Source organism: Pelophylax lessonae (assembly GCF_965119305.1).
Source record: "Pelophylax lessonae genome assembly, chromosome: 11".
NCBI lineage: Eukaryota > Metazoa > Chordata > Amphibia > Anura > Ranidae > Pelophylax > Pelophylax lessonae.
Window position 1 is genome coordinate 144,816,213 of NC_138778.1, and position 13,024 is coordinate 144,829,236.

At 43.6% G+C, this 13,024-nt stretch overlaps 1 protein-coding gene across 1 annotated transcript in view; it reads left to right on the plus strand.

The window, feature by feature from the left end:
* The window catches only part of CCDC40 (coiled-coil domain 40 molecular ruler complex subunit), a 141,164-nt gene that overhangs the window by 15,767 nt on the left and 112,373 nt on the right, over positions 1-13,024 (plus strand). Inside the window, exons 3-4 of the mRNA XM_082272557.1 lie at positions 5,843-5,996; positions 10,851-11,038. Coding sequence (XP_082128683.1) covers positions 5,843-5,996; positions 10,851-11,038 — 342 coding nt within the window. The remainder of the gene's footprint in view (positions 1-5,842; positions 5,997-10,850; positions 11,039-13,024) is intronic.

Consider the following 13,024-nt stretch of genomic DNA (forward strand, 5'->3'; position numbering starts at 1 on the left):
GTCCCCGCCCTTCAAGAACGTGGCTGACCGGAAGGCGGAGGCTGTGGCCCGCAGTATGTATACTCTGGCTGGTGCGGCAATGAGGCCAGTATTCACCATTGCCCTAGTGTCGCAGACTCTGACCGAGTGGGCTAAGCTCTTATGCGGTGACCTGGAAGGGGGACAGGTCCCCCTTGCCTTTGCCGAGCTGGCGGACCAGCTGATCCAGGGGCAGCAGTTTATCTGTGATTCCTCTTTGGATGGGGCTCCCCTGATGGCTCGCCTCTCGGTTTTGGCAGTGGTTCTTCGGCGTGTCTTTTGGCTCAAGTGCTGGTCTGCGGATCAGACTTCAAAAAAGGCCTTGACTGATCTTCCTTTCCAAGCAGATCGCCTGTTTGGAGCTACCTTGGATAACATCATTACAGGTCTCACAGGTGGGACGAGTTCTTTTCTTCCGCAAGCTACTAAGGGCAAGGAACCTTGTCGTAAAAGTGGGCCTTCCTTTTTTTGTCCCTCAGGGTCGACTGACAAGGGCTTGAAGCCTTTCAGGGCCTCTTCTGGATGATCTAAACAAACCTGGTCTGGCAAGCCAAGATCGGGCTTCTCCAGACCTGTGGACAAGGCTCCTTTAGCATGAGGGTGCGCCCTTATCCCTATAAGGGGTGGGGGGACGTCTTCACAGGTTTCTGGATCCATGGACTTCCCTGGTGAAAGACAAGTGGGTCCATGAAGTCATTCAGTCCGGCTACAAGATCGATTTTAGCTCTTGTCCCCCGGCAAGGCTTTTTCCTTCCAATTTGTGCCTGTCCCCAGACCGCTTACAGGGCCTGTTTTGGGGCGGTACAAGACCTGTTTCTTCAAGGGGTGATTGTACCAGTTCTGACTTTGCAACGTTTTCAGGGTTTTTACTCAAACCTGTTCAGTCCCCAGGAAGGAAGGCAAAGTGCGTCCAATCCTGGACCATTTGAATGGTGGTGGCAGGGAGATTTCCTCGCCTCTATCGATATCAAGGATGCCTACCTCCACATTCCAATATGTGCCAGTCACCAGCGTTTTCTCTGCTTTGCTGTGGGAGAGAAGCATTGTCAGTTTACGGCGTTACCCTTTGGTCTCACCTCTGCTCCTCAGGTCTTCACAAAAGGGTTTGATCTGGTGTTGGCTTTGCTATGCCAAGGGGGGGATCGCGGTACTGCACTACTTGGACGATCTCCCTTCTGCAAGCAGTCTCCCTTTGCTCTGGTGGAAAGCCTGGAGATCACAATACAAACTCTGCAGGAGTTCTGTTGGATTCTACATTTTCAGAAGTCTGCTCTGGCTCAGTCGACGAAGCTGGACTATCTGGGCCTGACTCTGGACTCAGCCTTAGCCAGAGTGCTCCTTCCTCTGGACAAACCCCAGAAATTGCAGGCTGAAATTCTCCTCCTGCTGTCCAACAGATGGTCGTCCCTCCGGACTTGCATGCCAGTGCTGAGCCTGATGATGTCTACCTTTTAAGGGGGTTCCATTTGCACAGTTCTATACGAGGTCCCTGTAAAGGGAGATTTTGACCAAATGGGACAAGACTCCGCAGTCTCTGTACAATCAGTTTTCGGCTGAGTCTGTGAACGAGGGAGGGAAGTGTCCTGGCGGCTCTGGAGGTAGCCGGCATTCTAAGGTGGGCAGAAATGTTTGTTCCAGCCCCCTCTACCATACACATTCCCGAGGTGGAAAATTGGCAGGCAGAACACCTCAGGCAGCGGGCGTTGGAACAAAGGGAGTGATCCCTTCATCCGGAGGTGTTTCATCAGCTGTATGTCCGGTGGGGCACCCCCAAAGGTGGATCTGTTGGCGTCTTGGCTCAACAGAAAGGTGCAGAGGTTTGTGGCTCAGTCAAGGGCTCCTCTGGCGGACGCCAGAGATGTACTGGGGGCCCTGTGGGGTCCATATAGGCAGATTTACGCCCTCCCTACTCTCAAGCTTCTGCCAAGACTTCTACGCAGGATCGAGGCAGAAGGGATTCCGATCATCTTAATGGCTCTGGACTGGCCTCATCAGGCTTGGTATGCCGATGTGGTGCGGCTAGTCGCCAACGTGCCTTGGAAGCTTCCTCTCAGGGAGGATCTGCTGTCCCAAGGACCAATCTTCCATCCTGCTTTACAGTCAGTGGCTTGACGGCTTGGCTGTTGAACGCCAGGTGCTGAAGAATAGGGGTTTATTTGAAACCGTGATTCCTACAATGTTGAAAGCTAGGAAATCTACTTCTAGGAAGATCTACCATCGTACCTGGAAGACGTACATTGTACGGTGTGAGTCGCTTGGGGTTCATCCTCGCTCCTTCTCGGTGGCTCGGATCTTAACCTTCCTTCAACAGGGGGTTGAACAGAATTTGGCCTTGAGTACCATCAAGGGCCAGCTGTCAGCTTTGGCAGTCTTCTTCTAATGACCTTTAGCCACACACTCCCTGATGCGTACCTTTTTTCAGGGTGTCAAACATTTGGTCCCTGCGGTGTGGGCTCCGTTGTCGCTTTGGGATCTCAATTTTGTGTTTTCAGCTCTACAGAAGCCTCCCTTTGAAAATATTGAGGAGATTCCCCTGCTTATGCTGTCCCAGAAGGTGGCCTTTTTGGTTGCTATCACCTCTGTGCGCAGGGTTTCAGAACTGGCGGCGTTATCCTGTCGTTCACCTTATCTGATAATTCACAGGGATAAGATGGTTCTTTACCCCTGTCCATCGTTCCTTCCAAAGGTTGTCGCCGATTTTCATTTGAATTGTGTTGCCTTCCCTGTGTCCTAGGCCTAAACATTCAAAATTGCCTTGCATGCCTTGGATGTGGTACAGGCAATTAGGGTGTACCTGGCAGCTACGGAGTTTTTCAGTAAGTCAGACTCACTGTTTGTGCTCATGGATGGGCCTCATAAAGGGTTGTCTGCTTCCTCTGTGACCATTTCCAGATAGATCAGACAGACGGTGGTTCATGCCTATTCCATCAGGGGTCTACTAGGGCGCTTAGTGCCTCCTGGGCCTTCCGTCATCAGGCGTCAGTGATGCAGGTTTGCAAGGCAGCCACCTGGTCATCGGTGCACACTTTTACAAAGTTTTATAAAATAGATGTGTTGGCATCTGCGGATGCTTCTTTTGGCCGCAAGGTTTTGCAGGCTGCTGTTTAAAAGGGATCAGATCCTCTTTGAGGGTGAATTGTTTTTTTCAGGTGGGTTCCAGTTATTTGGTTGAGCTCCTGTTGCCTGGTTGGCTAATGTTTAGCCTTGGTAACTTTTTGGTTGTTCTCACCCCTCATGTTTAACACCGCTTTGGGAGGTCCCAATGGTTATGAATACCAGGAGCTGTGTCTGTCAATGAACAAAAGAGAAAATGGGATTTTTGACTTACTGTAAAAACCATTTCTCTGATGTTCGTTGACAGACACAGCACCCACCCCTACGTGGAATTACGTGTGAACCATTTCCAAAATATGGCCCTTCCTAACCACTGGCATCACTAAGCTCCTAGCTCACTCCCTGGTCTTCTCTCACCTCTCGACTACTGCAACTCCCTCCTCATTGGCTTACCTCCTCTACATAGGCTATCCCCCCTTCAGTCCATCATGTATGCTACTGCTGCCAGGCTCATCCACCTTACCAACTGTTCAGTGTCTACCACCCCATTCTGCCTATCCCTCCACTGGCTTCCGCTAACCCAACAAATTAAATTCAAATACTAACGACTTATTAAGCCATCCACAACTCTGCCCCCAGCTATATAACTAATCTAATCTCAAAGCACCAACCTAATGGTTCTCTTTGTTCCTCCCAAGACATCCTGCTCTCTAGCTCCCTTGTCACCTCCTCCCATGCTCCCCTCTAGGACTTTTCTGAAGCCTCTTATCCTCTGGAACTCCCTACCCCAATCTACCTGGCTGTCTCCTACTCTGTCCACTTTTAGACGATCCCTGAATATCCTTCTCTTCAGAGAAGCTTATTCTGCCCCCAACTAACAACTGTTCTTTTATTTTCTCCATCAGCTCATCCCCCATAGTTATTACCTTTTGTATCACTTGATCCTCCCTCCTAGATTGTAAGCTCTAATGAGCAGGGCCCTTTTTTTACTCCTGTATTAAATTGTATTGTAACTGTACTGTCTGCCCTCATGCACAAACTGTTGGCGCTATATAAATCCTATAAGCGATCTATGCTCGAATTGTATTTGAGAGGCATGTAACAGGCAGTGAGGAGACAAAATGTAACCTCCTTGCTGCCTGCTTTAACCTCTTAAAGTGGTTGTAAACCTCAGACATGAAAAATGAGCAAAGCATATCCCTCTATAGTGTGAACTTGTCTCAATCCACAGCACTAAGTGTGATTTCTGTCTGCTGCTTTGTTCCTCCGCTATCAGAATGAGTCAATTCTGACAAGTGTTCCTGACACCAAGAGAAAAATGGTGGCAGGGTAGGGATCTCCATCTAAATTGACAGCCTCAGCTCTGTTCCTGTGTGCTGTGTGAAGGGGGTGCGTTTCTTCCTTCCAATCAGCTCTCAGAGCTTTTCTCACTGATGTAACTTCAGCTCTCAGCCCCCAGCTTTTTAGAGCTGAAAAGATAGCCGCAGATAAACAGGTTCAACTTAGGTAGGAGGATTTATTTAATCTCTGTGTATCACCTGAGGCTGGTCAATTCACTGGGTATATGCAAGGGTTTACAACCACTTTAAATGCAGCACCACTGTGCCACAACTGCATGCAATGCACATGGTTTTATGGCGGTTGCAGTGCAGCCTCATCAACCTGAATGAGTAGCATTAACCGGACAGAAGTGCCTGTCAAATGTGACAGGGGTATAATTTCTGGCACAACCCCAGCTGCAAACTCTACAGTTAAGAGGGAGAAGTTGAGGGGGGAGGGGGAGTAAAACATGGCTCAACTGTATGGTTATACCATCCCCCAACCTCACATGTGAGCAAGCCCTTAGGCTTGGTTTACACCTCTGCAGCTGTGTGCTGCATGTAGGGCAGCTTATTTATTTCAATGTGCTGCCCTACCCTCACAAACACAGAGGAAGTAGTCCTTGACTCTTTTTTTTTTCATGCTGCACCGAATCGCATGGTGCTGGCTATGGTTTGGCACAGGCGAAAAAGCACCGCATTTGCCGATGTGTGGGAATGCCATTAAGAATTAATGTAATGCCAACTCCCATGGAAAGAAGAAATCTCCATGCATCTGGAAGATATTTTGTGACCAATCACTGAAAATCTTAGAACTGTGCCCTTATTTTACCTATATACTCTATAATGGTTGTTTGAAGATATTATATATTAAATAAGACATTCAATGTATTTTAATTGCACTCAGTGCTTGCATCACTTCTGCTGTCAACCTCTTATAATCATCAGCAACAATCAGACTGGTAGAAGTAGGGTGGGCACTAGGAGTGCTTCAGTGCAAATGTTCTGACCGGAAGAGGCAGCAGATTGAACAGAGGGACTACATCATTGGTGTACTGCTGCTTACATTATGTTCCAGTTAGCAGTGTTTTGACCAAGCAATTCTGCTGCTGCAGTGGAGGTTGAGAATCTAGTGATGCTGTCTGGCAGGGGTACCTGGGTCACAAAATGCTCTGCATAAAATGTCAATTTCTTTGGCAGATAGCCATTATCATAAATGAATTACAGCTGTGAATTTAGCTGATTGACTTGAGCTCAGCATTAAATATACTCTTTTGTTCCATGCTATAAAACAGTAGTTGATTGGGTAATAGATGAGAGGTTCTAAAGCTCCAGAGAAGGATATTAACCTACTAACAGAAATTGGAGGAAGAGAAAAGCAGATTACATTTCATGGATACAGTGCACATAACATATTTATTTCAATGCTGCCCTCATGTCCTTTTCAACAGACTTTGCAAGACAACCCATCTACACAGTCAACTGAAGAGACCATGGATGAGACTCCAGTGGTAACAAGTACCCAGGCTTTGGCATCCTCCACTTCTGCCACCGGTGAACAGCGGTCCGTTGTGTCCCAAGACATGGAGAACATATCAGAGCCAGGTATGCATATGGGGTGCACAAAAATGCCATCATTTTTACAGCTCTATCCACTAAAAATAGAAGTTCACCCAAAACCTAACTAACTCTGAACCTACTCGCAGCCACATTCTAATCCTGTAAAGACGAAATCACTATACATACCTTTCCTGAAGCCGGTCCGGTCTCCAGCAGTGGATGCTGTGTGCAGGAGAGAACTGACAACGGCTGGGAAATGCCTAGGAAGTGACATCACCCATAGAGTTACTATGAGGCTTCCGTTTGCTGTCTCTCCTGCAAATGCCTACACACAGAAGCCGTTGGACCAGACCGGAGCGGCTACAGAAAAGGTATGTATAGCAATTTTCATACAGGGCTCCTACACACTATAAGAAAATCGGGCGAACATTTTCATCCAAAGAATTTTCGTACGATTTTCGTATAGTGTGTACAGAACTTTCTACAGACGATTCAGAATTTTCGTACGATTTTCGTATAGTGTGTACAGAACTTTCTACAGACGATTCAGAATTTTCGTACGATTTTCGTATAGTGTGTACAGAACTTTCTACAGACGATTCAGAATTTTCGTACGATTTTCGTATAGTGTGTACAGAACTTTCTGCAGACGATTCAGAATTTTCGTACGATTTTCGTATAGTGTGTACAGAACTTTCTACAGACGATTCAGAATTTTCGTACGATTTTCGTATAGTGTGTACAGAACTTTCTACAGACGATTCAGAATTTTCGTACGATTTTCGTATAGTGTGTACAGAACTTTCTACAGACGATTCAGAATTTTCGTACGATTTTCGTATAGTGTGTACAGAACTTTCTGCAGACGATTCAGAATTTTCGTACGATTTTCGTATAGTGTGTACAGAACTTTCTGCAGACGATTCAGAATTTTCGTACGATTTTCGTATAGTGTGTACAGAACTTTCTACAGACGATTCAGAATTTTCATATGATTTTCGTATAGTGTGTTCAGAACTTTCTACAGACGATTCAGAATTTTCATATGATTTTCGTATAGTGTGTACAGAACTTTCTACAGACGATTCAGAATTTTCGTATGATTTTTGTATAGTGTGTACAGAACTTTCTACAGACGATTCAGAATTTTCGTATGATTTTCGTATAGTGTGTTCAGAACTTTCTACAGACGATTCAGAATTTTCATATGATTTTCGTATAGTGTGTACAGAACTTTCTACAGACGATTCAGAATTTTCGTACGATTTTCGTATAGTGTGTACAGAACTTTCTACAGACGATTCAGAATTTTCGTACGATTTTCGTATAGTGTGTACAGAACTTTCTACAGACGATTCAGAATTTTCGTACGATTTTCGTATAGTGTGTACAGAACTTTCTACAGACGATTCAGAATTTTCGTACGATTTTCGTATAGTGTGTACAGAACTTTCTACAGACGATTCAGAATTTTCGTACGATTTTCGTATAGTGTGTACAGAACTTTCTACAGACGATTCAGAATTTTCGTACGATTTTCATATAGTGTGTACAGAACTTTCTACAGACGATTCAGAATTTTCATATGATTTTCGTATAGTGTGTACAGAACTTTCTACAGACGATTCAGAATTTTCATATGATTTTCGTATAGTGTGTTCAGAACTTTCTACAGACGATTCAGAATTTTCGTACGAAAATTCTCGAAGGGACAAACTCCAAAATTTTTCTCGTACGGGCAAAAACAAACGATTTTCATTTAATGTGTACGGTTTTCGTACGATTTTTGTACAAGAAAAATCAGAAAAGAAAGACTGCGCATGATCAGAAACAATAAACAAGAAAAAAAGCTTTTGTCATACTAGAATTTTCGTACAAATTTCCTTAAGAATTTTCGTTCATCGGTTCCGATTTGCTGTGAAACAACGAGGGAAATCGGGCAATCATTCACCCGATTTTTTCTTATAGTAGGTACCCCACTTAAGTATGTGGCTGCAAGTAAGTTTAGACTTGGGGCCAGTTCACACCATAGAACGCAGTCCAGATGCGTTCCAGGTGTCTTTCTGCATGCGCGTTTGTGACGCCTTCTTTATGCATTCCAGTGCGTTTTGAAGCGCTCTTTATGCACTCCAGTGTGTTTTTGGTGCATTTTTGATGCTGTCCAGTGCATTCCCCCCCCCCCTTTTTTTACCCTTAAAAAAGGATGTGTGTTCCAGTCCATTTAGGTGTATCCTGATGCATTTTTGATGCGTTTTACTGCGTTCCAGTACAGTCCAGTGCAGAAATAAATGCAGCATGTTCTACTTCTTTTTTTTCTGGAACTGGAACGCACTGGAACTGACCACACTGGTGTGAACTATGCCATTGGAAATCATATAACCTACGATCCATGCATTTTTGATGCAAAAAAAACACACTTGACTGCATGTGGTGTGAACTGGCCCTTAGTTAGGTTTTAGGTTAACTTCTACTTTAAGGAACAGGCCTATTTTGACAATTTTATTTACAAGTTTAAAAATCAGTATTTTATTGCTAGAAAATTACGTAGAACCCCCAAAACATTATACTCTATATTGTCAAAAGTATTGGGACACCTGCCTTTACACGCACATGAACTTTAATGGTATCCCAGTCTTAGTCCGTAGGGTTCAATATTGAGTTGGCCCACCCTTTGCAGCTATGACAGCTTCAACTCTTCTGGGAAGGCTGTCCACAAGGTTTAGGAGTGTGTCTATGGGAATGTTTAACCATTATTTCAGAAGCGCATTTGTGAGGTCAGGCACTGATGATGGACCACAGAAGGCCTGGCTCCCAGTCTACGCTCTAATTAATCCCAAAGGTGTTCTATCGGGTTGAGGTCAGTTCCTCCACCCCAAACTCGCTCACCCATGTCTTTATGGACCTTGTTTGTGCCCTGGTGTGCAGTCATGTTGGATTAGGAAGGGGCCATCCCCAATCTTTCCCCACAAAGTTGGGAGCATGAAGTTGTCCAAAATTTCTTGGTATGCTGACGCCTCAAGAGTTCCCTTCACTGAAAAGAAGGGACTAAGCCCAACCCCTGAAAAAAAAAATCCCATGCCATAACCCCCCCTTTGAGCTAGCGCACAAAGGTCAAAAGTATTGCAAAAACGCATCTGAAATCTCCCAAAAGCCTGTGGGAAAATGTGTTTACGGTCTGTTGAAACCAAGGTTGAACTTTTTGGCCATAATTTCAAAAGATATGTTTGGTGCAAAAACAACACTGCACATCACCAAAAGAACACCATACCCACTGTGAAGCATGGTGGTGACAGAATCATGCTTTTGGAACTGTTCTTCAGCTTGAACAGGGGCCTTAGTCAAGGTAGAGGGAATTATGAACAGTTCCAAATACCAGTCAATATTGGCACAAAACCTTCAGGCTTCTGCTAGAAAGCTGAACATGGACAGGAACTTTATCTTTCAGTATGACAACGACCCAAAGCATACATCCAAATTAACAAAGGAATAGCTTCACCAGAAGAAGATTAATGTTTTGGGATGGCCCAGCCAGAGCCAGACCTGAATCCGATTAAAAATCTGTGCCCTCACAATCTTACAGATTTGGAGTGTTTTTGCAAAGAGTGTGCCATGCTGATAGACTCCTACGAAAAAGAATAAGTGTTTTAATAAAATCAAAGGATGCTTCAACAAATTATTAGTTTAAGGGTGTGCATACTTTTTTTTTTATTTCTACTTCTCTCCACCTAAAAGATTTCAGTTTGTTGTTTAACTGAGTTGTACAGTTTAGAGGTCACATTAAAGGTGGAAAAAGTTCTGAAATTATTTATATCTCTTTTTTTTTTTACATCACAGAAACCTGACTTTTTAACAGGGGCGTGTAGACTTTTTATATCCACTGTATGTGTTCACCAATGCGCGCGGGTACGGGAAAAGGGGGGTGCTCTACATTTTTGGTATTTTTTATTCTTATTTATTTTTTACATTGTCTCTTTTAAATGTGATTATTTTTTTTTTTTTTTGCTCTTGCAAGGAATGTTAACATTGTGATGACAATAAAACATGATAGATCCTCTTTAGGCTGTTTGCACAGTCTTTTGAAGCTTTTTCGTTAAAAAAAAAAAAAAAAAAAGCTCAAGAAAAATGCATTCCTTTAAATTCTATGTATGTCCTCACACTGGTTCATTGCGCTTCCATTATGGTTTGAAAAACCCTACAATGAAAAGCATCAAATCAAAAAAAAAACATTGATCTAATGCTTTCCAAAAAAACGGGAGAACAGCTCTCCCGACCTACCAGGTCATAGAGATAAGCGGAGGCCATCTTTCCTATGCTAATCTCTATGGCCAGCTGCCGCAACCGTCGGATCGGTTCCTGGACTTACCGATGAGCTAGGTAAGCCTGAGAACCACCGGACAGCGGAGGGAAGGGGGTAGGCAACTCCTCTTGCTGTTTCTAAAAGATATACAGGGGCTAATCAGCTGCCTGGATCACTTTTAGAAGAAAGGGTTCCGGCTGCTGAAAATTTCAATACTGGGGTTATGGCACCTAGCTGCAGCCTTAATCCTGGTATTCTACTGTAAAATCATTATGTATTTTTACATGATGTATATTTACAGTTAGGCGGTTGGCAAGTGACTATAATGGGTTTCTCTTGTAGGCGATATTTCAAACCTGCCCTCACTCTACTTTTCTTGCCATTTTTACTGAGCATGCTGGTTACCCATAGTAAGTAAGGGAGGAAAGGAGAGTCTTCTTGTTGATTATAATAGTTTAACATCAATTTCACCTTATTTATCAATCTTTGTCACATAAAAATATCTGGTATTGATCAATAGGAAACAATTAGTATTTACAGTTTTGTTTTTTTGTTTTTTTATATAAATATTATAGCTTTTTTTTTTTTTTTTTTTTTTCTAGGTGACACAGGAGTTGGGACTTCCTCCCCATTTGCCTCTCTGAATCAGTTCAGCAAGTACTTGGATGACGGTGAAGATGAGCAGGAGCAAGAGCCGCTTGATCCCAAAGAGGACAACAAGTCAAGTGATGAAGAGAAGGAGGATGATGAAGATGAAGAATCCGAATTGGTGGTTTTAGATCCGAATCATGTAAGAATCTTAGACAACTTCCACAACCAGAGCAAAAAAAACGCTAAAAATATAAAATATACAGTTCATCTAGCAATCAATATTACATGTAATCACTTTCTACAGCCTTTTAAAAAAAACATTCACAGATGGGCCTTGTTCAGCCAGGCATTGACACCCATACTGCATGCAGGAGGTGTTTGTTTTGGCATCTGCATCCATTTCCATAGGCTGCCTGCACACAGCTGGAGGTGGATCCAGATGCCAAAACAAACGACTCCTGCATGCAGTATGGGTGTCAATGCCTGGCTGAACAAGGCCCATCGGTGAATGTTTTTTCTGCTGCACAGACACAGTCGCATATCAAAATTTGACACCCGTGCAGGAACGGGTACACAGCCCTGATCATAGACCTTGTGCATTCCAGGCCGTGTGCCTGCTGCTTTGCAGCTGTCAGATTTTGGCATGCGGGTGTGTCTGTTCAGCCACTGTGTCTGCATCCATTTACTTAAGCTGTTTGCATGCAGCTGGGTGCAGACGCCAAGACAAACACTTCCTGCATGCAGTATGGGTGCCAGCACCTGTCTAAAGTCACACAGGGTATGTAAATATGGGCATTAGGAGTGTTCCTAAACTATACAGATACTGTTAATTAGTTTCATTGCATATTGCAGGTGTATGTCTTCTGGATAACAGGCTTTAGTAGATGGAGATTTTCTTTTTTTGTTGGCTTTTATTTGACTGTGCTTATGCACACAGCAAATATAAGTTCCTGCAATCTTTTGAGCGATATCAGCACATTTTGAGTTTGAACTAAACAGAAATTCACTCCATTTGAACTTCCTCTCTCACTACTTACTCTGGAGCACCATTGTTTATAGTGAATATTGTGCAACATGGTAAAACTAAAGCAGAATTTTGTTCCTAGCAAATACTCTGATTGCTTGTGAGGGAAATTCAGCATCAATTCAGCATCAATGGCAGAGCATGGTAGCGGGTAATTCCACAATAGAGACTGGTAGAGAAAGGCAAGCCTTCTAGACTGCACCACCAAGTTGCATGCAGCTGGAAAGTAAATAGCCCTAGAACAAGAAACGTTTGGAGCATTCAATCATTTTGAATTGGGATACACATACAGAATATAGGTATGGGTAAAAGAAGGTTGTACTAGTTGCAATCACGCTACGTTCACATCTTGGTGTTGCTATTTACAGGCGTTCTTTAGGTGTTTTTTCCAGGCGTTTTTATGGGCGTTTTTACAGGCGTTTTTGCAGGCGTTTTTGTGCAGGCGTTTTTAGGCTGACTAGTGACCAATGGAAAAAAATAAAAATGCCTGTAATCTGCCCAAAAAGAAGCTCATGTACTTTTTTGAGCTTTGGGCGTTTTGCTTAAAACGTCAAAACGCTCAGATGTGAACAGGGGCCATTGAAATGAATAGGATTTGTCTTGTTTTGGGGCGTTTTTGGGGCATTTTTCTGCTCTAGGATCAGCTCAAAAAACGCCCCAAAAATGACCCAAAACGCCTACGTGTGAACTTCGCCTCAGAGTTTAGTCAACAAAGTAACAAATCCATGAGAAGTCAGGAACTCGGAAAGCATGAGGCTAAGTTCACATGTAGGGGTTTTGGGGCGTTTTTCTGTAAACAGTAAACAGTGTTTACAATGCTTCAGTTTGGAAATGACCAGGGAGTCGCTCAGCACAGAGCACTTCCCATATATTCATTGTCCAGTGGAGATGAGGCTGCAGAGAAAGACATGTACAGTATTTCACAAAAGTGAGTACACCACGCACATTTTTGAAGAAATGACACTTTGCTACAATGTGAAGTAGTGAGTGTACAGCTTGTATAACAGTGTAAATTTGCTGTCCCCTCAAAATAACTCCACACACAGCCATTAATGTCTAAACCGCTGGCAACAAAAGTGAGTACACCCCTAAGTGAAAATGTCCAAATTGGGTCCAATTACTAATTTTACCTCCCCGCTGTCATGTGACTTGTTAGTGTTA